The 25,000-nt window shown below is 48.4% G+C and overlaps 2 protein-coding genes across 15 annotated transcripts in view; one reads left to right on the plus strand and one right to left on the minus strand.

Moving 5' to 3' along the window:
- Dlg5 (MAGUK family member discs large 5) overlaps positions 1-10,037 on the plus strand; it is a 15,574-nt gene extending 5,537 nt beyond the window's left edge. For 4 of the 11 annotated variants that reach the window (XM_025302906.1, XM_025302907.1, XM_025302909.1 and 1 more), the window contains 8 exons: positions 1,160-1,579; positions 2,087-3,178; positions 3,362-5,486; positions 6,287-7,244; positions 7,737-7,984; positions 8,111-8,340; positions 8,529-8,748; positions 9,021-10,037. In XM_025302906.1, the coding sequence (XP_025158691.1) occupies positions 1,160-1,579; positions 2,087-3,178; positions 3,362-5,486; positions 6,287-7,244; positions 7,737-7,984; positions 8,111-8,340; positions 8,529-8,748; positions 9,021-9,127 (5,400 nt within the window). In that variant the 3' untranslated portion in view covers positions 9,128-10,037. Of the gene's footprint in view, positions 123-415; positions 762-1,159; positions 1,580-2,086; positions 3,179-3,361; positions 5,487-6,286; positions 7,245-7,736; positions 7,985-8,110; positions 8,341-8,528; positions 8,749-9,020 lie in introns of all 11 variants that reach the window. The other 7 variants (XM_025302900.1, XM_025302901.1, XM_025302904.1 and 4 more) reach the window with 5 other exon arrangements.
- A 7,643-nt stretch (positions 10,038-17,680) lies between these two features.
- Positions 17,681-24,157, minus strand: spz4 (Spaetzle domain-containing protein 4). Of its 4 annotated transcripts, none has more exons than XM_025302881.1 (8): positions 24,010-24,157; positions 23,181-23,305; positions 21,236-23,066; positions 20,918-21,077; positions 20,218-20,370; positions 19,157-20,032; positions 18,788-18,913; positions 17,681-18,672 (listed from the first exon to the last, which is right to left on the minus strand). In XM_025302881.1, exons 4-8 carry the CDS (start codon positions 21,052-21,054, stop codon positions 18,426-18,428), a joined length of 1,539 nt encoding a protein of 512 aa, XP_025158666.1. In that variant the 5' UTR covers positions 21,055-21,077; positions 21,236-23,066; positions 23,181-23,305; positions 24,010-24,157; the 3' UTR covers positions 17,681-18,425. The 4 variants fall into 4 exon arrangements, with proteins under 4 accessions (XP_025158666.1, XP_025158665.1, XP_011136415.1 ...); XM_025302880.1 differs by having other exon boundaries at positions 20,902-21,077; positions 21,633-23,066; positions 24,010-24,156; XM_011138113.2 differs by having other exon boundaries at positions 20,902-21,077; positions 24,010-24,156.
- Positions 24,158-25,000: the final 843 nt, after the last annotated feature.

Genomic DNA, 25,000 nt, shown 5'->3' on the forward strand with positions numbered 1-25,000 from the left:
GTCGGAAGTCCAGTCGGCGGTCCCGAGTGTCGTAGTGACTATGACAGTTTACAGGCTCAGTGTGATCAAGCGATGCATCAGCTCCAGCTACTTAGGCATAAGCACTCCGATACCATAAGACGGTTGGTTTGGTTTGACTTTTATTTTACCTCCGGCCTCATTCTATTATGCATCTGTTTAATCTTCATGTTTCTTTCGTTCTTTTCCTTTCTTTTTCTCTTTTGTTCAATTTTACCCTTTTTAGTGTGCGTCTTCACACTCAATGTACATTCTCTCTCTCTCTCTCTCTCTCTCTCTCTCTCTCTCTCTCTCTCTCTCTCTCTCTCTCTCTCTCTGTTTTTTCACGCTTTGAGCTTACGTCGGAACGATCGTAATAATGGCAGTATATGTAAAAAGAGATCTGTGTATGAAACAGATGTGAACATACTATGAAGGAATTGGAATACTATCGCGGCCAGCACATAGCAGTCATGAATCAACTGGAAGCGGCGTCGCAAGAGAGCTCCGCGTTGCGGGGAAAGTATGGCGACCTGGCGAATGACAAGCAACGGCTGGATCGGGAAGTCCAGACGCTGCAGAAAGAGTTGTCGGAGCTGCGCATACAGAACCAAGAGGTTCTCGTCTCCGACGCCGCCGGCAACGACATGAATCAGCACTATCCACCCGCGCTGCGAAAGTACGACGCCGTCAAGGACGAGTACGATTCCCTCAGGAAACGGTACGATGACTTGATAGCGTCTCACTCGTCTGCCGTTAGTAAGGCAAGTAGTTGGTAGTATTATTCTCGCCTGCGTCTCGCGCCTCTTTGCTCACTTTAATTCGCGCTCGTCGCGTCGGCCGACCGATCGTCGTTTTGTCGTTGCCGTCGTTGTCGCCGTCGTCGTTGTCGTCGCCGTCGTCGTCGTCGTCGTCGTCGTCGTCGTCGTCGCCGTCGCCGTCGTCGTCGCCGTCGCCGCCGCCGTCGTCGCCGTCGTTGTTGTCGTCGCCGTCGTCGTCGCCGTCGTCGTCGCCGTCGTCGTCGCCGCCGTCGTCGTCGTTTTCATCGTCATCGTCGTCGTTGTCGTTGTCGTCATTGTCGTTGTTGTTATTGTTATTGTTGTTCGTTGCTGTTGGACGCGACATTCACGCAGAGTCGTGTGTGTGTGTGCGATGAATGCAGCTAGAATTATCGAAGGAGGAGGCGACTAGGCTCAAGACCGACTACGAGCAGGTGACGCTGGAACGTAACAGCGCGATACGCGAACGCAACGCGCTCAAGCAACAATGCACCGCGGCGATACGCCAATGGGACATCGCTCTCAGGGAGAGGAACGAGTATCGCGAGGCCCTCGCCAAAATTCAGCAACAGCACGAGGAGGCGGTCAAGGAGATCAATCAGGCGATGGTGCTGCGTATGAAGGCCAGCAAGGACATGAAACGACTGACGGAGGAGCGAAACGCCGCGTTGCAGGAGTACAGTCTGATTATGGGCGAACGGGACACCGTGCACAAAGAGATTGAGAAACTCACCGACGACCTGTCGCAGGCTTACGGAAAGATCACGCATCTGGAATCGCAGAACAAGCAGCTCGTGGAGGAGGTAATGACGAGTGGTAATCGGCGCGCGTGAGCGCGTGCGCGCGCGCGCTTCCTCTCGTTGAATATTAAACATTTTTCTTTTCTTTCTTCATTTCTGTGTATCCGCGACCTTATGTTACAGCGAAAGCGACATATTTTTATCTCTCTCGGATCCGAATAATATTCCATTCCGATCGCTCTCGTGTAATCTTACGCATAACTGCGCCGTAACTTACGCGTTAGATCTACATCGCTCTTATCTTGAACGTTACATTGTCAAGGACTTCTGGCTTAATGACTCCTGCACGTGGCAAGTTTGTGAAAACAGAGCACACACCACCGATGATTCACACGGGAGAATATCCGCCATGACTCTTGTACTTTCGGATGACGGTTTCACCTGACCTGACGCGTCCGCGCGTCCAGGAGTCATTAAAAATGTCTCGCGTGGGGTTTCGCTAGTAGGCACACCAGTAGTGTAGGATAGCGCTATCACGCGGTCGATTACACCGTCGCTGTTTATTCGCAGAAGAAAACGTTGTCTTACCAAATCGAGACGTTGAAGAGGGAGATCTCGTCCGCCTTGCAGGACAGGGACGAGGCCCTGCAGATGTGCAATGAATTGCGGCAGAAGTTTGGCGACTACTCGGAGGGCTCCAGCAGGGACTACAAGCACCGTCTAGAGCTGCACTCGTTCAGTCGCGAACGCGACAGCGTCATCAAGGAGGACGCCGAGAGGGAGACCAATACCCGAGACTACGCCAAGCGGGATAAGGAGCGCATGGACAATCTGGATCAGGCGAATCAGGAACTGGACAAACTCAGGAAGGCCGTGGACACGCTGCAGGCCGAGTTGGAGGAGGCGCTTCAGGAGGCCGAGGTGTCGAAACGGCGGCGGGATTGGGCTTTCAGCGAGCGCGACAAGATAGTGCTAGAGCGAGAGAGCATAAGGACTTTGTGCGACAGACTGCGGAAGGAGCGCGATCGCGCGGTATCCGAGCTGGCCAGTGCACTGCGCGACTCCGACGACATCAAGAAACAGCGGAACGAAGCGTCGAAGGAGCTGAAGGACCTGAAGGAGAAGATCGAGTCGGGCGATCACGCACTGCGCACCAGTCAACTGGCGCAGAGTCTGACGTGCGGTCACGATGCGTCCGTAGTCGAGGGCAGCGACTGGGAGATGGTCTCGATACACGTGGAGCCCGGCAGGCTCCACTTGGACGCGGATCGCGATTTGGGGCTGATATTGGTCGGCGGCCGCGACAGTCCGTATTATCCGAATGACAATGGCGTCTACGTAGCCCAGGTGACGCAGGGTAGCGCCTTCGACGGTAAGCTGAGAGTGAACGATTGCATCACGCGAATAAACAATGTCGACTGCACGTCCGTGTCGTCGCGCATCATCATGGAGACGTTGCGCTCGTCCGGTACCGTTGGACCGACGACCATGATCGTGAGACGCCGTCGAATCACCAGACGCTCGCTGAGAACCACGCAGCTTTCGGTCGGCTCCGTACCGCACGGTATCACGCTGGAGCTCGGTATCTACATCTCGAAAATATCACCCGGCAGCTTGGCGGCCAAGGACGGTAATCTCGCCGTGGGAGACAGAGTATTGAATGTGAGTGTTCAACGCAAAACAGAACAAGAGAAAAAATTGTATCGAATAGAAATAGAATCTCCCGTAAAGGAGAAACTCTGTTGCTCGAATGCTCGATATTTTCGTTTTTCTCTTTCTTTCTTTTTCCTCTCTCTTCTTTTTTTTTGTTTTTTCCTTTCACTCATCCTTGTACTTGATTTTCAGATCAACAGCAAGCCGATGGACACTGTGACTTCGGTGCACGAAGCGATGATCATTTTGAACGACACCACGATAGACGTATTGACAATCACGACGCTGAAAGGTATCCCCGTGCCGTCCGCCGCCAGCTCAGAGACCATGACGACGATCGACGGTTTCTCCGCGGAGAAGCAAAAGATGGTCAACAGCTGTTCGCAGACCGAGCAAGAGCGAATGATGCTGAAGGCCTCGTCGGACGACTACGAGAGGCGCTACCTCTCGACCAACTTTGGCGAGCGGAACGTCGCGTACAAGGCCGCCAAGTCGGTGAGCGGCGAAAAGTCGAGCGGCATCAGCAACGCCTGGGACAACTTCCGGGAGAAGATCGACATAGTGAGAGGCCGCAAACACGGCAGCAAGGAGCGCGACGACAAGAAGAAGAGCCACCGCAACTCTAGTCCGAACACTTACGAGCAGGAGCAGGATGCGATAGCGGAGCTGGACTCGGTAATAGACAGCTACCACAAGAAGGCGAACAACGGCGTGCTGAAGCGCAGCAAGCGGCGCGGCGCTGAGAAGGACGAGAAGAACGGCGGCACGTGGCCGAAGGCGCGCGGCGGCCCGCTGATACAAAATGGGACCGGTACTATACTACACCCGAGAAAGACGAAAGAACGATTCCCCTTGAGCGTAATCCTGCCGAAATACGATAGCCATAATTACAATCGCATCTCCAACCCCACACCCCTGACCAGTTTTTCCAATGTGAGTAACCGGCATACCGTTTACAAAGCAGTGGAGACGCCATTGCCCAGCTTCACCAAGTCCGGCCAGCTCTACAGCCAGCGCTCCTTCACACCCGCGGCGGCGGTGCAGTTCAAGGACATCCCGATCGACAAGAAGCCACCGTCCTCGGTGGAGTTTGTCGAGAGCGCGGCGGCGGAGACGCGACTCGGCTCCGTCCTGGCGCCGTCCGAGACGAGTATCGACTTCTCGTTGAAGTCGGGCGGCGCCACGCGCGCCGATCTCGACTACTTCGCCGCGAGCAAACGCCCGCAGAAGTACACGGTAGCGGTCGCCGCCGTCGCCAGTAGCGGCAGCGAGACGCATACGCCGGAGACCGCGCTGCAGCAACACAATCGCGCGCACTCGCAGCTCTACTCGGTCATCGGCGGCTCGTCGTCCGCGTCTTCCGCGACCGGCAGCGGCGGCGTCGGCGTCGGCGGACCGACGCGCCAACAGATAGCAGCGGCAGCCGCCGCCGGTAACTTTCCGTTTCCACATTCGTACGTGCCGTCGCACTCGCATCCCCATCACTCGCATCACCCGCAGCCCAACTCTCTGTCCTCGCGCTACCCCTCGCCGCCGTCACTGCCATCCGCGCAGTCCGGCGAGTCGATCGGCCTGCCCGACGCACGTTCTTACTGTTTCGAGCCCCCGTACAGCCCCGCGCCACAGACCACCGCCACAGTATACGCCGGCCACATGCACACCCCCTCCGTAGACCTGCACTATCACCACAAGACGCGCGCCTTGCCGCTCGGCATACCGTGCGACGTGCCGTCCGCCTACTCGCATGGTTACGAGGGCGGCACGTTGCCGGGCAGCAGGAAGGAGGATCAGCGTATACGCATACCGTCCAACACCAGCGTCACGTCCAAGAGCAGCGTCGGCAAGTTGTCCACCGGTAGCATCGAACGTACCTCCGAGAGAGGCAGTCCCATGCCAACCTTCCACGTGGAGGTGCTCAGCCCGGGCACCGGAGGGGGAGGAGGCAGCAGTACCGGCAGCAGCACCGGCGGCGGCAGCAGCGGCGGCACGGTCAGAGGTAGCGGCGGCACCAAGCGCGCCAGCATGCCGGATTACTGTTACTCGCAACCGAGACCGGCGCCCGGTGAACTGCGACGTGTCCACATCGACAAGTCCGTGGAGCCGTTGGGCATTCAGATCTCGTGTCTCGAGAGTGGTGGTGTCTTTGTCTCCACCGTGTACGAGCATAGCCTGGCCTCGCAGGTAGGCCTGCAGATCGGCGATCAGCTGCTCGAGGTGTGCGGCATCAATATGAGGAGCGCGACTTACCAGTTGGCTGCCAACGTGTTGCGTCAATGCGGTAATTCGATCACCATGCTGGTGCAATACAGCCCGGATAGTGAGTATGCCTCTGCGTTCCGCCGGCAACGCGCGCTCTTTCTCTCTCTCTCTCTCTCTCTCTCTCTCTCTCTCTCTCTCTCTCTCTCTCTCTCTCTCTCTCTCTCTCTCTCTCTCTCTCTCTCTCTCTCTCTCTCTCTCTCTCTCTCTCTCTCTCTCTCTCCTCTCTCTCTCTCTCTCTCTCTCTCTCTCTCCTCTCTCTCTCTCTCTCTCTCTCTCTCTCTCTCTCTCTCTCTCTCTCTCTCTCTCTCTCTCTTCTTTTCGCAGTCGCGAAGGCAAAGGTCCGTTTTCTTCGATCGGAATCTTCTATCTGGCATGTCTCTCGCAAACGTCACGAATGCTCTTTACTCGCACTCTCTTTCTGGCACTACCTCTCTGTTACATGTCTCCATTTGCCGTTTGTTCATTGCCCCTCAAAAAAAAAGAATCAGTTGAAATGAAGTCGAGAAGTTGAATAAACTTAACTTCAGGATTGCACGTTGTCAGAATCAACACCGCGTATTGTGTGTACCGCGTTGATCACTCTCAACCAAATGTTTGTACTTATTCAATCTCTCGTTTGTGCAACCCTATTGTCTGACCTCCTTTTTTACATACGATCTTATCATTGAATGTTGATAAAAAAAGATGTATCGTGTAGTAGTAAATATAAGTCGTCTTTTGAGTAGACACGTATTAATATAAAAGAGAGAAAACGTGTTTCAGCTTTTCAGACGCCGTTTAGAGACATTAGGTATTTTGCTTGCGTATGCTCGGTGACTCCGGGTACACGCGTAATTTTACCGCTTTTCTCTTTGCAAGAATACACCGAGCTGGAAGGCTCGGCGTCGTCGAGCTCGTCGGAAGCCGGCGACGGGGAAGCCGGCACCGGTAGCCACAGCGGCTCGCCGACTCCGTGCAACAGTCCGGAGGCGCCTCGAAAGGGCGCAGTCGAGACGCTGGAGCCGGTCGAGCCGGAGCGCGACGCCACCACCACCACTACCATTACCATCACTACCACCACCAGTGCCGCCGCGCCCACCATCACCAGCACCAGCACCACGATGAGCTCGTTGCGCGTCGAGCGGGACATGCGACCGTCCGCATCGCTGGATGTGAGGAGCACGCAGGAACGGGAGCGCGAGATGCGGCCGTCCGCGTCACTGGACATCAACATCCGCAAGCCGGAGTTGCGCAGCGCGGCCACGCTGGATCGACTGAGCCGCGCGCAGATGCTACGGCAAAACGCGATGAGGAGTCCGACGCAGGAGGAACAGAACAGGAAACCGCCGCCGAGCGGAGAGCCGCGTTATCTGCTGATCGAGACTAGGAAGTGCTCGAACCTCGGCATCTCACTGGTGGGCGGAAACGGGGTCGGTATCTTCGTGCATTCCGTTCAACCGGGCTGTCTCGCGGAGGAGGCCGGCTTGTTTGCCGGCGACAGGATCTTGGAATACAACGGTGTGGACCTGAGACAAGCGACCGCCGAGCAAGCAGCTCTCGAACTGGCACGACCGGCGGACAAGGTGACACTGGTCGCCCAGTACATGCCCGAGCGGTACAACGAGGTGAAGGACAAACCGGGCGATAGTTTCTACGTGAAGGCGTTGTTCGACCGGGTCGGCGAAGTGGGCGACAGCCTGCAACTGCGCTTCAACAAGGACGACATACTGTACGTGGACAACACCATGTTCAATGGCACACCGGGCCACTGGCGAGCTTGGATCGTCGATCAGACTGGCCGTAGGCAAACTTGCGGAATCATTCCCAGCAAATTCAAGTAAGTTACAAGTGACAAACACTGTGTTACAAGCATTGTGTGATGTCGCGAATAATTCCCTCCTCTGTTCTTGATCCATTTTTTGTCTTTTTTAATATTTCATAGTGAGACTTTATCTAAAGTACACATGTAGAGAATGTAATTTCAAGACAGGTCGAGGTACAGCCACACAGAGAGAGAGAGAGAGAGAGAGAGAGAGAGAGAGTAACGCCTACCACTCACAAAAACAGACAAACAATGTTGTCCGCGATATACGCTCGCAATGACTGTTTTTATCCAAGTAGGCAGGGCTTATCGATTCCTCCTGCATATGGGTGTAAAAAAAAAGAATTGGGTATTCGCTATCTGCGTCGCAAGTTATTTATGACCTGATCCGACACATTAATAGCTCACGATCGATAGCGTGTGGTGTATTTTGAAACAAAGTAGGGCACGACGGATAAACGTTTGTGACAATTAGTGCGACTTGAACGGGGCGTGATCTATGCGCAGAGTTGAGGAGGAGCTACTTCTACGGCGGTCCTTGGGCGATTTGGAGCAAGATGCTGGCAAGCGTAGCAACACCAGCGCGAGGAGAAGTTTCTTCCGCCGGAAGAAGCAGCAGCAACGATCGTCCAGCAGCAGAGACAGCAAGGAACTGTCGCATCTTACGGGAGTCAATTTGGGATGGTACAGCGATAGCGGGACACTGAACGAGGACACTCTACCTGCGAGTTATCAGCGAGTCGAGAGGCTCGACTGTACGTATTAAATTGACCGTAAAACTTGATCGTAAAAACCGCGTAATCGCGGTTATTACAATTTACTTACGAATCGTGTCTTGAATGTATTCCTGACTTTTGGCTGACTCGGTTTTGTTCCCGCAGATCCTACCCTGAGACCTGTGCTGATTCTCGGGCCGCTGAGCGAATGCGTGGTGACAAAACTCCTGCAGGAATATTCGAGTCAATTCACCAGATGCCTGGCGGAAGCAATGCACTGTTCACAAGCGACCTTGGAGCAAGGTCTACGTGACTCGCTCTACGTGGATTATAGGAAGAAGGGCAGCTATTTTGAGTGTACAACGGTGCAGGCAGTCAAAGATATATGTGAAAAAGTAAGATCATACACACACACACACACATGTGGAAAAAATATATTTTTTGTTACAATATAATACGAGTAGGATAAATGATGCAAAAATGATAATCAATATCATTGTTCGTTGTCGTGTTCGTTTACGTCTACACGAATCTACGTACATTTTTATATTTATATTATTCTTCTGTCATACCCATTTTGCAGAATACGCACTGCATCTTGGACGTGTCAATCGCTTCCATCGACAGGCTGCACAGACACCAAATTTACCCTATCGTCCTGTTAATCAAGTTCAAGGATAGAGCGCAAATCAAGGAGGTGAAGGATTCGCGATACCCGAGCGACAAAATCAGTACAAAGGCGGCGAAAGAGATGTACGAGCAGGCGCTCAAGATGGAAGCGGAGTACAAGCATTACATTTCCGGTAAGAAAATAGTATTGCTACTGTTTGATGTAGCGCGTAAATTTCCGCGTGACAAACACACTTCTGATACTTGATTTTTCAAATATCGACTTGAGCTTGTTGTGAGTGATAAATTACAATCAAATAAATTGATTTTCTGTAAAGTCAGTGCCAATATTAAAATATTGGCGAATTAGTAGACGGATCGATCTATGAAATAGATACTGTCTTTTTATCGCCTCTTCGAATTCGGCACGTTTCAGCTCACTCACGTGTTACAACAATAATTTCAGCTGTGATCCCGGCGGGCGTGAGTGTGGCGTACATATGCACGCAGGTGAAAGCCTCTGTAGACGATGAGCAGAGCAAAGCTCTGTGGGTGCCTAGAGGGGGTCCCTGACACAAAAGGGGGGGCCCCCACAAGCCGCAGTGGAAGTCAATCTAATTCCACCAGGGGGCCCTTACGTCGTGCGTATGCGCAAAATTGCAGTCGGTTCTCACGTTGTTATTTATGGTCTCTTGATCTTTCGAAGGAGGATGTGACGCTGCCTGCGGATCCTTCGCTCGACGAATTGCCGCTACCGATCGTGCTGTTCACTCAGTTTGGTTGTGATAACGATTCTCGCAACGGTAATCCATCTCACTTTAGCGCATTTAGCTCGTTAAAATCTCGCAGTGCAAAACAGGTAAATAATTTGGTTGCCATCGCGTTTCTCTCGGTCGCCGTTGAACGAAAGCTGCACTTTTATTTTTCGTCTATCCTTTTTTAGCTATCAGAATTCTTGCATGTGTGCGTGTGTGTGTGTGTGTGTGTGTGTGTGCGTGCGCATGTATGCGCGCGCACGCGTGTATGTGTGTAAAGCTCACATCTGTGATTGTGCTAAATTTATAATAGAAATCATGTAAACATGTGTACGCGAGATCGATATATTATTTCTCTCGATGCAATTTCTTAAAGTCGATTTTCTCGAGAAAGTTTTTATTTTATTTTGCATTTTACTCGTTCAATCAAGTGTTGAGTGACTTACGAATTTTTGTTTCTTGCGTTTTTCTTGTTTTCTTTATCCGAGTACTCGTTGACACGTTGGCTAAAAATAAATTGTTGAATAAACGATACGCGCTCGATAGTCAGTGATTCGCTTCGATCTTTGATTGCGTATAAATCAAGCAATGCAACGGAAAATGCAGCTATAAGAATCGCGAAAACTAATGATCCGTACGAGACCACAAGAAGATCAGCATGCCAGATCGTGCGAAAACACATCCGTCGTATTACGGCCCGTTCGAAAAAAAAAAAAATAAGAGAAAAATAAGATTGGTGGATTTAATATTGGCGAATCGTAAAGTATACTTTAATTAGAGGATAAGCACGTTACGGCCATTTCGATGGCCATTGCGGCGATTAACTCCTCAGACCGCTGTACAGAGTCAAGTTTCGACGGCAAGAACCGAGAAATTGATTATTTTATATAAGTAGTGAAATTGTACAGAGAAAGAGCGAGATAGAGAAAAAGAGGAAGAAGAAGGGAGGGAGAAATACACACTACATAAGGTATACACAAAATATGTGTATATTAAAAAGAGAGTTACTTATGTGTATATAATTTATTTACGCAAGTTTACGAAACATATATGTCCACTAATTCTCTTAGTTTGTACTGCGCAGAGTTTTAGATCTAAGTTGTACATTGCTTTGTGCTATTTTTTTAATTGTAATAAGTTGTATTAGAAAAAAGAGGAGCACTTTATATCGCGCGCACATAACTTTATTGTGTATTTAAACATGTCTGAGGGGTTAATAACGCACATACACGCGCGTAAATCGCGGTAAATTAAGGAATTGAGAAAAGAAGGAAGTTTCTTTTCCACGACATTCATAGGAAAAACGGTGGAATTGACACGCGCGACATACTCCTGTTCCTGTTGACCGAATTGTAAATATATGTAGTGGTCGAGCGAAATCGAAATTAATACACAATACACACATAATGTCTGTGCAATCGTGGCTTGGTAGTCCGATTGCGTCTTTCCTACATCTGAGGGATCGGAGCTTTCAATTTTACGACACGCGCTGTTCTTAAACAAGCATACATATATATGCATGTATGTGCGTGCGTGCGTGCGTGCGTGTGTGTGTGTGTGTGTGTGTGCGCGCGCGTGTGTGTGCGTGTGTGCGCGCGCGCGTGCACGCGCGCGCATCACACTTACACACACGTGAAAGATAACAGGAGGAATAAAAAATATATCGTGGACTCGAAAAGATCCACGAGCGTATTCGTGAGCATCCGTTTACGTTCTTATGGTAATATTTGTGTATATAAGTTTTTTTCTACATACATACACACAGAATATCGCGACAATGAGACGAATGATTTAGGGGATATTTTGTGAACCAATGTAATATTAATTTACGGATTCTTTAATGACGTATAAGTTAACCGTATATCTGTACCTGAACCGGTGATTTCTACATAATCTGGATGTAGATGCGAGTCTTTTTCTTTCCCTTCTTATTAATCGGACGAATAAGGATATCAAGAGTAATATACGGGATACATCAGCGATGTAAAAATTTCTGTTACGGAATACTTTATTTTTCTTGCTTGAAATCGCGCATGATGACGCAACGATTTGCAGGTTTGCGTTAGCAATAACGTTGAGATCATTGTTGTAAATCGCTGTGCCGCGCTGCGATTAACAATACTCAATTCGACTTTTTTTCCTTCCTTTTTCTTTTCTCTTTTTCTTCCTTTATGTTGGATAATCTATGCGAATTTAAAGAGATATCTGTCACGAGGGAATAATATAATTTACAATAAGTGAAAAGAGAAGAGCGCGCGCGCCGAGCAAGCGAGCCTGTCGATTCATCGCGAAGTTTTTTTTTTTTTTTTTTTTTTCTAACGAGACAATATCTAGACGTAAGTTAGAGAAGCGAGACCAAAAAACTAAAGAAGAAATTAACATTAATGTTAATTCAATCTAGGGATTGTGATTAAATTTATACCGGTGCCGGTTATAGCGTTGGCGCATTTAATACAGAAAAAAGCGATAGATATACTTTTTGATATATATCTCAAACTCGGGGAAATCGCTCTGTACGTTTCCCGACGGAACACGCTCCTATTTAAATATGTATAGAGGGACCAAGCATCGATTGGGTTGGTGGTATCTTCGTAACAACAGAATAGAAAGAAATACAAGAAAGAACAAACGAAACACAGAGTTACAATTTGTACTGTAGGGTGTGATGGACACAAGAACCTTCAAAGAAAACGGAGAACTCAGAGATGTGAATCTTCAGAAGAGAGAAGAAAAAAGCTCACCGATTATTAGATTTTCGATAATATATTCTTCCCGAAGGGAACACCTCTTGTCATTTTTCCTCTACGAGTCTGCGAGATGATGTATTTAAGACGTATCGCGAGTACAATTACAATACTCCTTCGTCGACTGAATATCGAACATTGTTTTCCTTCGGTACCGAAACTTTTCTGTAACGATGTTGGATCGTTTGAGGATTCGCGTCGAGATCACAGCGAATATATAAACTCGGTTCTTCCTCGGAGAACCGATGACACTCTCGCGATAAGACCGAACGCGCGCAAGCGAAAAACTTGGAGACGAGAAAACGGAAGAAAATTTTAAAGCTGTATTGTAAATTAATCTCTCTCTTTCTCTCTATCTCTCTCTTTCTCTCTTCTCAATCACAGCACTGTGATATACATAATGTTATTCTTTCGATGACATATCAACTCAACAATCCTTTTACATATGTATATGTATGTATACATACATATATATATATATATATATATATATATATGTATGTATGTATGTATACACACATGTGTATATATATATATATATGCGATATAAAAATACATATTTTGGGCAATACTTATATATACACTTAGATATGTATGTTACATACAAATATATAATAACGCACTCTCTCGATATTTTTCATCATAAGCACGTGATTTAGAGGAGAAAGAGAAAACAACTCCAATTATAACTGCATGTATACACGCCACCATAACTAATAGGAGAAAAAATGCCGTATCAGCGATTTTTGCGCGAGGACGACTCGGCTCCTCGAATACGTCATGGAGCTGCAATAATTAGAAATTTATCCATTGAACAAACATGGACGAGATCCGTCTCTAATCTTTGTATTCATACTTTTCGAAGCACTTTCTTCGACAAAACGATACAAAAATGCATTCGTGTGACTTCTCTCTGTCGTACAGGGCTGTGTCGTGCGCCAACTTTTGTACTTTTTATCGCGAGGCGAAGATGTCAGAATATTCAACATTGTATATGTCCCCAATCTTGTTAACGTGTTCTTCAGTCTCTCGAGGCTTGAGTGATTTGCGTTTTGCGATGAAAATTTACCGAGTCTGTCGCTTTACCGTCGTGAGATCACCTCGCAAAGCCGGACATACTCCTGTACGAGTTAAAAGCGACGCACACGTCATGCGATTATATCCTAGTCGACGTATTCTACGCTGTTTTCTATACGACGAGTATATTATATCCTCGAGCGCACTATAATCGTCCGACAATATACGATCAGCTGCTGGTTCTCCCGTGCGCGTTTCGCGCTCGTAAACGTGATTGAACTTTCTGATATTCGAAGAAACGCAGCCACAAGAGAAGAAATCGCATGCGACGCGGTCGAACGTTGAGAATGAGTTGTTTGCGAGCGCACGGGACAACTGTCGCTGTACCCTGATAAGTAATCACAGCGTCGTCTGTGTCGCCGTATTTTCTAGCGTCTCTGTCTCTCCACCATACTCTCTATCGTTTATCTATCTACTCGTCTGTCCTCTCGATTCGTATCGACTTTGTATCTATATACTACACGTGCCGCCGCGCCGTACGTAGGCGAAATGATACGTGTGGCTTTCTCTTTTCTCCGTCTCTCTCTCTCTCTCTCTCTCTCTCTCTCTCTCTCTCTCTCTCTCTCTCTCTCTCTCTCTCTCTCTCTCTCTCTCTCTCTCTCTCTCTCTCTCTTCGTCTCTCTCTCTCTCTGTCTGTCTCTCTCTCTCTCTCTATCTCTATCTGTCTGTCTATCTGTCTATCGGTGTTGAGTCGCATGTAAACGCGTTTTCCACGGGAAATTGTGTCGCAATGATTGGCAATTTCACACGCCGCGGCTCTTTGAAATTGGACAAACGATACCGAGTTGTGTGTCGATTGTGGACATTTGGTCTCAGGCGGTACGCACGAGTATCCGCGCTCTAACAGTATTAACTTGTTATCAGTATTGAAAATCAGAAGAAGAACGGGGAGAAGAAGATATCTCGCGGTTTTGATACGAGAGCGGTGCGTATCGTTTCGTCGGCGGTCCTGGCACGGGACTCTTTTAATGCTAAGTGAAAATAGTTGTTCGCACATAGTTTAAAGTGTGATATTAATCAATGCATAATCCGAAGGTTGGCACGTATTAAGTATGCTCGATAGGGTCCCTTACGGAACCGTTCCCCTGTTCACATACAAAGTTTCACGCGCGGTCGCCAACTCGATTAATCGGATACGCAGGGTGTGTTCGTTTTTCACGGTCAGTTTATAGTTCAATCCTTGAATGTTACAATCAACCTTATAACTATAAAGTAAATCGGGAGCCGTGTATCGGAAATATATATATATATATAAATAACTTTTGCAGGCGAAAGTAACGAGAAGTGAAATAGAAATGCCTTTTGTTAGTCACGTGCGAAGCGAGCGAGCTCGTGAAGTGAAAATCCCTGAGGGAACTGTGTGCGAATATGGTGTAAACATGGGTCACTCTGTATGTGTCTCTTCCTCACGGTGTCTCTTTTCTCTGTCACGATACAAACATTGCGTGTTTTTACTCGTAGAATGAAGAGTCAAGAATCTCTTACATAATTTTCAAAAAGAAAGAAAAATATTCGCCAATAGCTTTACGAAAATTTCGGAAGAACAATCGTCGAATCTACTTCCAATTGTTAATCGAAATTCTTGCGATAATAATTTTCAAAACGTTTGTCGATCCGAAAAATGTTCCCAGGATGGACACCCTGAGAGAAGCGATTTCGGCCGATGCGACATAAGAGCCTGAGCCCTTTTATGTTAGCCTCGGAGGTGATCTACGTTTACACTTACTACTTTAGATCAATCCTCAGACATTTACGTAAAGAGAAAACAAGAAAGAGTTCCTTTAACGTATTTATATATGCGCACGCACGTTCGTTTTAATCACGAGCGAATGTTATCGCGAGTGCGGGAGGAAAGAAGAACGCTCGATTAGCTCCAGTGTGCAGTTTTTTTTTTTTTTTTTTTTTTTTTTTTTTTTTTTTTCCAGAAATATTCCACCCCAATTAACTCGATATAACGGGGGAGAAACGGTTCGCGCTACATAGCACTGAAGCGTCGCGTATCATATAGATTCGCGTAATATTGGCGATTAATAACGCCGATCGGTAATTCGTGAAACGCCAATCGGCTCGAGAAGTAAAAGTAAGAATATGTAATACTCGCCGCTGCCGCCCCGAGGATAGCCTCCCAAGATAACCCGAGACCATCACTTTACCGACTTTTCTACCGTTAGTCTAGATCCTGTTGATTAAAAAAAAAAGAAAAAGAAAAAAATCCCGGCGGACTGCTCACACTACGTCGAGCTCTCTCTCTCTCTCTCTCTCTCTCTCTCTCGACGAGCTCATCCTTCCCGCTGATATTTACGAATTGTTACTACTCGATATGATCGATGTCGCGTGTTTTACACCGCAAACGCGCGCTCGTCGGCACGATCTATCCGCAATTACGAGACTTTGTATCGCGAATTATATACAGTTTATCACGCAGTCCGATATCCGCGCGATTTTCACGTGCAAGACACTCCGCGACTAGTACATAAGTTTAGAAAATTCAGGCACTTTTCCGAATAAACCATAGGCACCATATGTCGTCGGTCTTGAAATAATCACTGTGTGTCCGTGTTCTTTGTTACAGTAATAATAATAATAATCTATCGTTCAAGTCGAACTACTCGAGCATACGCGCCTGAATTATCTGCGCATTTCTACGACACTCGCGTTATAATTAGCGTCGTGTAAATGCAAAATACAGCTGAAGCACTTTGTCGACTTTTGAGACAATCGTGTTTTCGTCATTCGCTCGACGAATTCTTAGACTGACGATGTATCGAAATTAACACACAACCACACGTTATTGTATCGAGCACAGTGAATTTTCGGGTAGATGCTTCGATTGACGCGTTTTTTGGGGACTTTGGGAAAAAATCGCAGAGAGTATCCCTTTTTCAGAAATGAGACGACTGCGAGACTCCGCAAAGCGAGGAATTGTCGGATAAAATTGGCAGCTCAGCGACATTACATGGCCAATTTAGAATTCGTTGACAAAAGGAGCACATAATCGATACACATGTACACATGATGTACCAACACACGTACACACACATACGCGCGCGCGCGCGCGCGTCACACGATGTTTATTCATACGAACGGTGCGAACGGAGATTTGTGATTGTGCCAAGAAATAGAGATATTTTTTATACGAATTGGTATATTAGCCGATGGCGGCATTGTAACTCACAGGACAGAAGTAAATTTAGATTAGACAATCTGGTCGAAGGTAAACTATATTTCGCGCGTCGGTGCGGACGGCGCGAATCGCACGCGTTTCTCTCGGACACGAGCGCGCGATTCTCATCCCGAAAGCGAGCTCTTTCGTACTCTGAAAATGAAACGTCTTTCGCTCAAGAAGGCACGACAGCGCATTGTGCTTTTTTCACAAAAGTGGAATCGCGTCTTCCTGTTCTTCGGTCTTTGCTATATACTTAAAAGGAAAAGAAAAGAAAACGAGAAAGGGAAACAATTGTCCTCCCCGTTTACAAGAATCAACAAAGCTCAATGAACTGTTATGAATTTTATAATGTTTCTTATCGTATGTGTAAAGAAGAATTATTCATTGTCAATCTGTAACGATCGTGCAATATCTTGTTACTCGGTGCTATTTCCACACATCATCCTATTATTGCCCGTGCGAAAGTGCAGAGTCGGCTGACTTTTCGCGTAAATTCGCAGCCGAGGAATTCGATCGGATAATTGTCTTGTTGTACGTATGGGACAAAACAACGCAAGAAGACAAATCAATCCGGAAATCATCGAGGTTGACTCCGACACGGTTAAGAGAGTAACGAGAGAAGGGCGCTGACGAGAGTGAGAGAGGTATTACGAGGTGATATACTTTTTCGAAAAGACGTTTTATTTTCTTCTCTATCAGCAATGGTTTTGATACCAAATGTTTTAGCTCGTATTTATAAAGAAACACTTATGTCACTACGCAGTATATCGTTATATATAAAATATTATGCGCGATATTATACGTAAATAAAGTGAAAAGAAAAGAAGACGCGTATATTTTCTAGGATGTGCGTAAACGTACGTAGAGTGTCACGCATCGAGATTCGGGTCCGATACATTCTGTACACGCGCTATATATAAAATATGTACATACACGTGTACGTGTATATAATGTGTGTGTGTATGTGTGTGTGTGTGTGTGTGTGTGTGTACACACACATACATATTACGACGAGATGCGAACAATTAATGACGTTTGTAATACCACATTAATGAGTGTACGACAAGATAATCAAGGTATTATTGAGTTGAGTTATACATTCAGCGACACATGCGCGCGAATGTCCGAAACGAAATAAGACAACAAAAATTGAGAAAAAAAAAGAAGAATTATAAAGAAATATTGACGTTTGAGGGATCGTTATTGTTTGTGAGTCTTCTTCTTTATAAGACGCGCGACAACGTTATATCGGATATGTAAAGGAAAGCAAGAAAAATAAAGAGTCGATTGTAACGAAATGTGCGCGTTGTTTTCGGCGATCCCGACAAGACACATGTTCCGTCAAGTCTCTATCTACGATTTCCAACTGTCAATCGGACGGTGCAATACAAGCGAGATGCAGGTAATGAACGCGAGCAACACGAGAAGAGTATAGTAATATAGCAAAAAAAAAAAGAAAAAAAGAATGGCGTACTTTATTCACGAGCCTTATCTGCTTGCAATAGAATTATATCTCGAGTATATATATGTATAAATATATTTTTCTTCTCTTTCGTCATAATAAATAATCGTAATTGCATAACACTCGTTACAGCGGTATATGTTGCATGGGAGAAGAGAGGTGTAACAGATGGTCTGTTCTTTGTAGCTGCACTATTGAACTGGTGCAATAAGTTAAAGTGAGACAAATATAGGTTCTCTCATTCTAACTTATTGCACCAGTTCAGCAGTGCAGCTACAAAGAACAGACCAAGAGAGCCGATGACGCGTACACAGCTGGATTAAACGGCACACACACATACACACACACACGTCGTAAAATCTCGAAACGTATCGTAATCAGTTTCCGCATTTCTTTCTCCATACTAGATACCGTGTGTGTGTACATGTGTGTGTGTGTGTGTGCGTGTGCGTGTGTGTGTGCTTACAACTTAACCTCCGACATTTTAGATATTTCAGAATACATTTCAACCGTCATTGGACATCGATCATATCGTACCGCGTTCCCTCTTTACTTTAGGATTTCAGGGCACGCAAATCGAATGTATGAACGACGATCTTATTCTCAACGGCTTGTCCTCTGCATTTACGCGACCTGGCACTTTTGGCGATCGGCCAGGACAATTCGATCATGCATAACGGTCCCGCGGTACTTGCACCTTGATCCGCCGTTTGTGAGTGCGCGGCGAGCGCGATGTTACTCGAAACTCAAGCGGCAGATCGTAGCAACGGCACACGCAGCAGCTGGGGAACTTGAACCAGTCGCTGAAGATACCGCGGCACTCGTTGTTGGGGTCATAAGCCAGCAACCGGTGCAGCCTGTACTGCTGCTCGCACTTGCAGCCGTCGCGGCAGTACATCTGTTTGTTCTCGTGCCTGCGACAAGATCGGAGCGTGTGATCTTGTGATAACGATCAGTTTACAAGAGAGATCCTGAGGGTGAACACCCCAGACGGGCTCACGGCTAAGCGGCCAAGCGAGAAACACTCACGTGCACTTCTCCCAGTGAACATACTGCTCGAACGGATAGAGGTTCAGCAGGGCCAGGACCTCGCCGCGAGTGCTGTTCGCCCAGAATGGTGCAACTACTTCCTCTTTGACGGGGCAAGCGTTCCTGCTAATGAGCGATTCAATGAGTTTCATGGACTTGCTAGGACGTGATGATATTTGAAAGAGCGAGTCTTCACATGACAAAAGGGGAAAGGGGAGAAAATAAAAAAAAAGAAAGAAAGAAACAGAACCAGAAGCAGCGTGTTTGCCGGCAATGATTTCTACGCGAACGACAACATACGGTGTATCATATCTCTCTCTCGATTTGCCTTCCAACTACTCTCGAAGCGCGCTCGATCGCTGTACTCACACTCCTCGGAGCTTCATCACTTGCTGCTCCGGCTGCTCCTTCGCCGCGTCCTGATAGAGCTGTCCGCTCATACTCGACGTCTCGGCTACGCCCAACGGCCGATACTCGGGACGCGGTCTGAATTGCTCGTGGTTACTCGGAGCGGCGACGACAGTCTCGTGTACGGTCGTCTTTGTGGCCGCACCGAGTACTTTCTCCTTCTCTTCTTCACCCTCCTGCTCGACCAATGGTAGTTCCGACGACACGCTGGTCGTGTCAGCCGATTCCAAAGTCGTGTCCTCTTCTATCACCGCGTCCGAGTTCTCCGAGTGCACCACCACTTCCACGGTCTCCTCCTCCACGTTCTCGTCGATCCGGTCGTTTTGTCCGGGGATCTCGTTGATACTGAAATTCTGCTCTCTCATAATCTGAGCTACGGTGACGCTCGGCGATAACGTCGCCGTCGTCGTCGTGCTATTTGTTGCCGCGAGATCTTCGTCGGCTGCTTCAGTGGTGACTTGGTTTGGAGACTTGGTTGACTTGGTCACTGGCGCTTGAATGTCGAATAATGTTTCTTCCGTGCTGGAAGATGCGGCAGGTGTCGTCGAGGACGACACGCGTGTACGAAAGGTCGTGGCGCTGGTCGACGTCGAGGCGGTCGTAGTAGTAGTAGTGCTGCTGGCGATGGAGCTGGTGGTGATCCGCTCGGTCGGCTTGAAGTGCGGCCTGGTGTACTCGCTGAGTTTCGGAAACTTGTTCAGCCGCTTGGCGATGGGATCGTTGAAGGAACGACTTGTGAATCCGCGACCCTCATACTCGTCCGCGTTGTCCTTTGGCAACGCCTGCCGCTCGTCGTCCACAAACTCGTCGTAATCGTCGTCCTCATATTGAAATTGCCTGAAAATTGGTGGCACGTGGCGATTACCGATTGATTTTGCAAACGAGAAAGGCAAGAGAGACCGAGCAGTCCGTAGCAGTCCAGGAAAAGTATAAGTAAAAGTAGGTGAGTTGGATGGAAAGAAACGCCACCTATTTGAGAGAGAAGGCGAGAGAAAGGGAGCGAGAACAGAGCCAAGCCTTACCTTAACTCGTCAGCAAAATGATGATAGTCGTCGTATTTCAGCTCGATATCATTCTTGTCGAATTCCGCTCTGAGGACGCTGATGTAACTCTCGTCACCGTACATGCGTCGCATCAATCCCTGATTCTCCTGCACGAAACGACGCACCGCGTGCCTGCGAACAGGTATCGGAACGTAATTCTGTACTGGCCAAGTGAACGAGAGGACGACGAGGAATCTTTGGACTCAAGAGTTTCGGCCGAAGGCTGAACCGATACTCCTTATTTCAGCGTGAGCGTGACAACGACGTCAACGAATGAAAGAGGATCGATGAAAATTAATTTCGTGCGATTCAGTCTTCACCATCAGACTCCTCTTCCTCACTCTACCACACATTATAAATTTCCCCGAATGAGCTGCAGTATCGCAAGCGACAGATCCAAAGTGCAAGCGCACTAATCGCCGATATGAAATATCGGCGGATATCCGATTTCATTTAGACGAACGAGATCTCCTTTCGATCCGCTTTGACTCGTCTACTTTTTCATCTCTCAGTCAAACGAGACACGCCGCGTTTGACTTTCGCCACAGAGCCGCGCGTGCGCGGTCGCGGCATACGAATGTCGCGCGGGCGAAAGTTCAAGGAATTATCACAATTACGGGGGGGGGGGAGCGGAAGACGAAGCAGCGCAAATGGACAAAGTACCAAGGATAAGCGCTACCGGGGATCGTGCACCAGTTCTGCCGGCGAAAGTCGCAAGGCAGATCCTCGTGGTGCGCGCGTCCCACGCGCGAATACGGCTTGCTGCACGCCGAGGACGCGTCGTACCCGAATGTGCTCGGCCCACCGCCTCGACATCTCGGCAGCTGCAGTGCGCTCACCTGCAACGAAACACGAATAATCGGGAATAACCCCCTTGTCTGTCACAGAGGGATGATAAGACAAGGTCCATTCGGGACATTCGGGAATGTCCAAAATTCTCGTCGCCGAGAGAGAGAGAGAGAGAGAGACTTCACTTCACTTCGTGCTGACCGCTCACCTGAAGAAGGAAAAACGCGATCGCTTTCATAACTCGCGGATTTGAACTCGCTACGGTCCGAGCCGGCAGACCCGTCGTGCCAGTCGACGACTTGGTGAATCCCGCGAGCCACTCCCGCGCACCGCTCACTCTAAGGCGGTGTCACACACTCTGGCTACTGGCTACTGGCCGAGGTACGAGCAAACAACAGCAACAACAGTGGTAGCGACAGCGGCTGCTGCTGCTGCTGCTGCTGCTGCTTTCATTGACCACGCACGGTCGCTTCCGTATAAGACGCGCCCGGATAAGAGAGACCGAAGGAGAGGTGAGACTGTGGACTACGACGACGACGGAGATGACTGGCGGCGCGCGGCTACATGACAGCGCGCACCTTGCGTACCTGTCTCCACTTGCCTACCGTGTGCAAGCGGGCCGCTTTCATTACTGCCCGTAATCAGCCGCTGACTCGCTCGCTCGTTCAACCGCCCGCCCGCCCATGCGACGACCCCGTGAACGATGTGCTTCACGTGGAAAAAGTGTAGCCCGCTCTACGGGAGAAGATGCTATACGCACGCACGCACGCACGCACGCACGCACGCAGTGGCGTGCCGGCAGTCTCACCTCGCCCCCGTCCTCAACTCGAAACTTCCGCACGGCGAGAAGAGACGCTCAGCGCCGAAGCGTTGACGCCTGAAAAAAATCGGATCTTGCTGAGATGCGATCGCTGCGAAAAACATTATCAACGATTACATTTCGGACAATTGTAATTACTTCGTACAGCAGTTATCGTCGTCCGTCGTCCTCTCGCGGTGTCGTGGTTGCCCTTTTCGACTATAACTTTGGGGATAATCAATTCTCGTGTCATCGTTTCGTCGAGCGAGGAACACGTGCGCGCTCGACGTACCGAGCCGCACGTCATCATCCTGTGCCCTGTGCGACGAACCTGCTCGATATTCGGCCCTGGACGAGAAAGGAGAGTCGGGGAAAGACACACGGAGAGAGAAACGAAAAGGAGGAAGACCGAGAGAGCGCGACTTCACCGAGAGAGTAGGTCACGCCGACGGATACCGTTATAGTTACCATCGCCGATCTGTGTCACGAGGACCCCGCCAGTGACGTAGCCTAGACGACTCCTACTCCTGGAAACCGGAGAGAAGTCCGCGCCAGTGCGCACGGGACCACTGGTCGCCATCCTCGCATACTGATTTCGCATCCGTAAGCATACCGCACGAAGGAGCATCCCTCTCGGATTTCGCTCCCAAGGAGGGAGGAATACCGACGAGAAAGTCTTTTCCTCGTCCGAGAAGTTTCCTCGCGAAGCTCGTCGCGCTCGTCGCGCGAGGCATAGATCCTCGGATCGACGGATGAAGCAAGAGGAAGCCAAAGCACACAGCCAGAGAGAGACGTGCTTCTTCTTCTTCTTCTCCTTCTTCTTCTTCTTCTCAGCGAGAAGACAGCCACGCTACGCCGCTGATCGCGAGTACACATGCGCGTTCCCACCGCGCGCGCGCGCGCTCCGGAAAAAAGATGCTGGGACGGTCGTAAACGCGATTTAAGGTTTACTCGCTGAGCGCGCGTGAGTGCGCGGTCTACTGACCTCGAAAGCACTGTCACTGGACAGACTCTTCTTTCACTGAATTTCCTCACTTTTGAAGGCGCCGCGATGCTCCGCCGACGATGATCGGCGTGTGTGTGTGCGCTTCTGAATATCGAATCGGACCGCACGCGTTTGAGAGAGCTCAAGCTCAGGATCGAGAGGTCGAGATCGAATCGTGCCAACAAATCCGCTCGACGGATGCATCGCGTTTCTATTTCTGCGTTCTTCTGTAGGAACCGCACTATCCTCTCGTCTCTGCAAAGTAAAGAGAGATTTCGAATTGAGACAGACGATGATAAATCAGGGAGATGGATTGAACCGATCGAGTAGATGAGATAACAATTTAATTAACTCTGGGATAATTGATACCGTCGCGATTTAGACAAGGACGCGTTTCCATTTGTCATCACGTTCTGTCTTCCGCGTCTTGCAACCTTGATTTCCGAATGAGAACAGAAATATCCAGTGTAAGTGGTTCGCGTTAGAGAAAATACCTGCAATTAATTTTAAATTCTGGTTAATTAAACTTCGAACGTATCGAACAAATGAAGGAATTGCCGAATGTCTAAATGGCGGCATACAAAATTTTCAACGCAGCAAGGTGAGTGAATTGGCGCACAAGTGTTGATTAAAATCGGCGGTATGTTTACGATGCTGTTAATTAAACGCGATACTACAGACGCGACTAGAGACATACGGTAACAGGCGTGCACGCGCGCGCGGATATCCCGGCATTCCGTTAGCTCGAATAGCATTGAATTATTGGAGCATCGTTTTGTACGATTACTGGTTGGCAAAATACCAGTTTGCCGCGATACGAAGGCAACGACGCGCGCCAGTTTATATACACACGCCCGCTGCAAGCCTCGTTCGTCTCGTGGAGACGGACGAGAGTCTGGAAAAGAAAGGCAGCCGCCGCGGCGTTGAGGCGTCTCTTCTCTGCAATTCTCTGCAATAAACGCATCGGTTGTTTTACAAAACGAGTCATTCCGAAATACTCGTTTCTCGTGGAAGAACATTTCGCGCAGCATCGACACGATATCGCGAGTTGTCCGGACAATTATGGAGACGAAATTCCGTGAGACCGGACTTTCGAGATGAAACAGAACTACATCATAATTCAAAAACCTGTTTCACTCGAAAGTGGAAGGATGGTATTGCTTATGAAAATCGGAAAACGTATTAATTTACAACGTACCAGTAATCATCTCTTGAAGATTCCACCAAGAAAAAAAGAAAAAGAATTCTCCAAGGTCCTAATTTCTCAATTAGGCTTGCAGATCTTTTTATTGGGCAAACGTTGTTCGAGTAGAATTTTGGATTCACTTGAGATGGTCAATATGAACACTGTTTGCAAACGGAAAGTACAAAAGACGCAGACGAAATCGTAAACACATATCCCCTTCTCACGCTGCTTCAAGTATGTCCCTACCAGCGCCATCTAGAACGAGCGCAGTACATGCGAGCCTGCAGTATCTGCAGATGATAAATCAAAATTCTACCCGATTATATAATACGACGGTATTAATGATCAGCAGATGGCGTTTTTAAGACGGATACCACCGATGAGACACTAATAAAGATTATTAGCACCGACGAAGTAATATAAAAACTGACAGCCCTGGGTAAATTTTCGTATCAACCAAGGAGGCCCGAAGGGGCCCGGAGGTAATTGAAGAGCAATGATAATACCGATTGCTTTAGCTACGCTCATGATAATACAGCTAGCGACTATTGCCTTTGTGAGGTGAAGGGAAAGACAACACGCAGTTATTCATGTTTTATCTCGCGGCTCCCACGTCTCTCCATGCATGTCACCAGCAGTTGCTGAATCGACTAGGCCACGCTGTAACCTGAAGGGCTGCTAACCCGCTCTATGTCTTCACGAGCTTTGCAACAATTGTTAGGAGACAACCTGTATACAGGATGTCGCAGAACAATTTTTACGACAACGACGACGACGACTCTTTGGCCCCGGGTTCCCACTAGCTCCACTACCAGCCGCGTGGCCGCGTCCACGTAGCTTCATTTAACGACCGACAGAGCCCGCTCGAACAAACTTTCCAGATTGGTTTTGGACCGGTTTTTCGCTTCGCACGTTGGGCTCGCCGTATAAATCATTATGGAAACGACAATTGCGAGCCGCTCTCCTCTTCTTCTTCAGTCTTTCTCTCTCTCTCTCTCTCTCC

The sequence above is a fragment of the Harpegnathos saltator genome, unplaced genomic scaffold, assembly GCF_003227715.2.
Source record: "Harpegnathos saltator strain DR-91 unplaced genomic scaffold, Hsal_v8.6 scaffold518, whole genome shotgun sequence".
Lineage (NCBI taxonomy): Eukaryota > Metazoa > Arthropoda > Insecta > Hymenoptera > Formicidae > Harpegnathos > Harpegnathos saltator.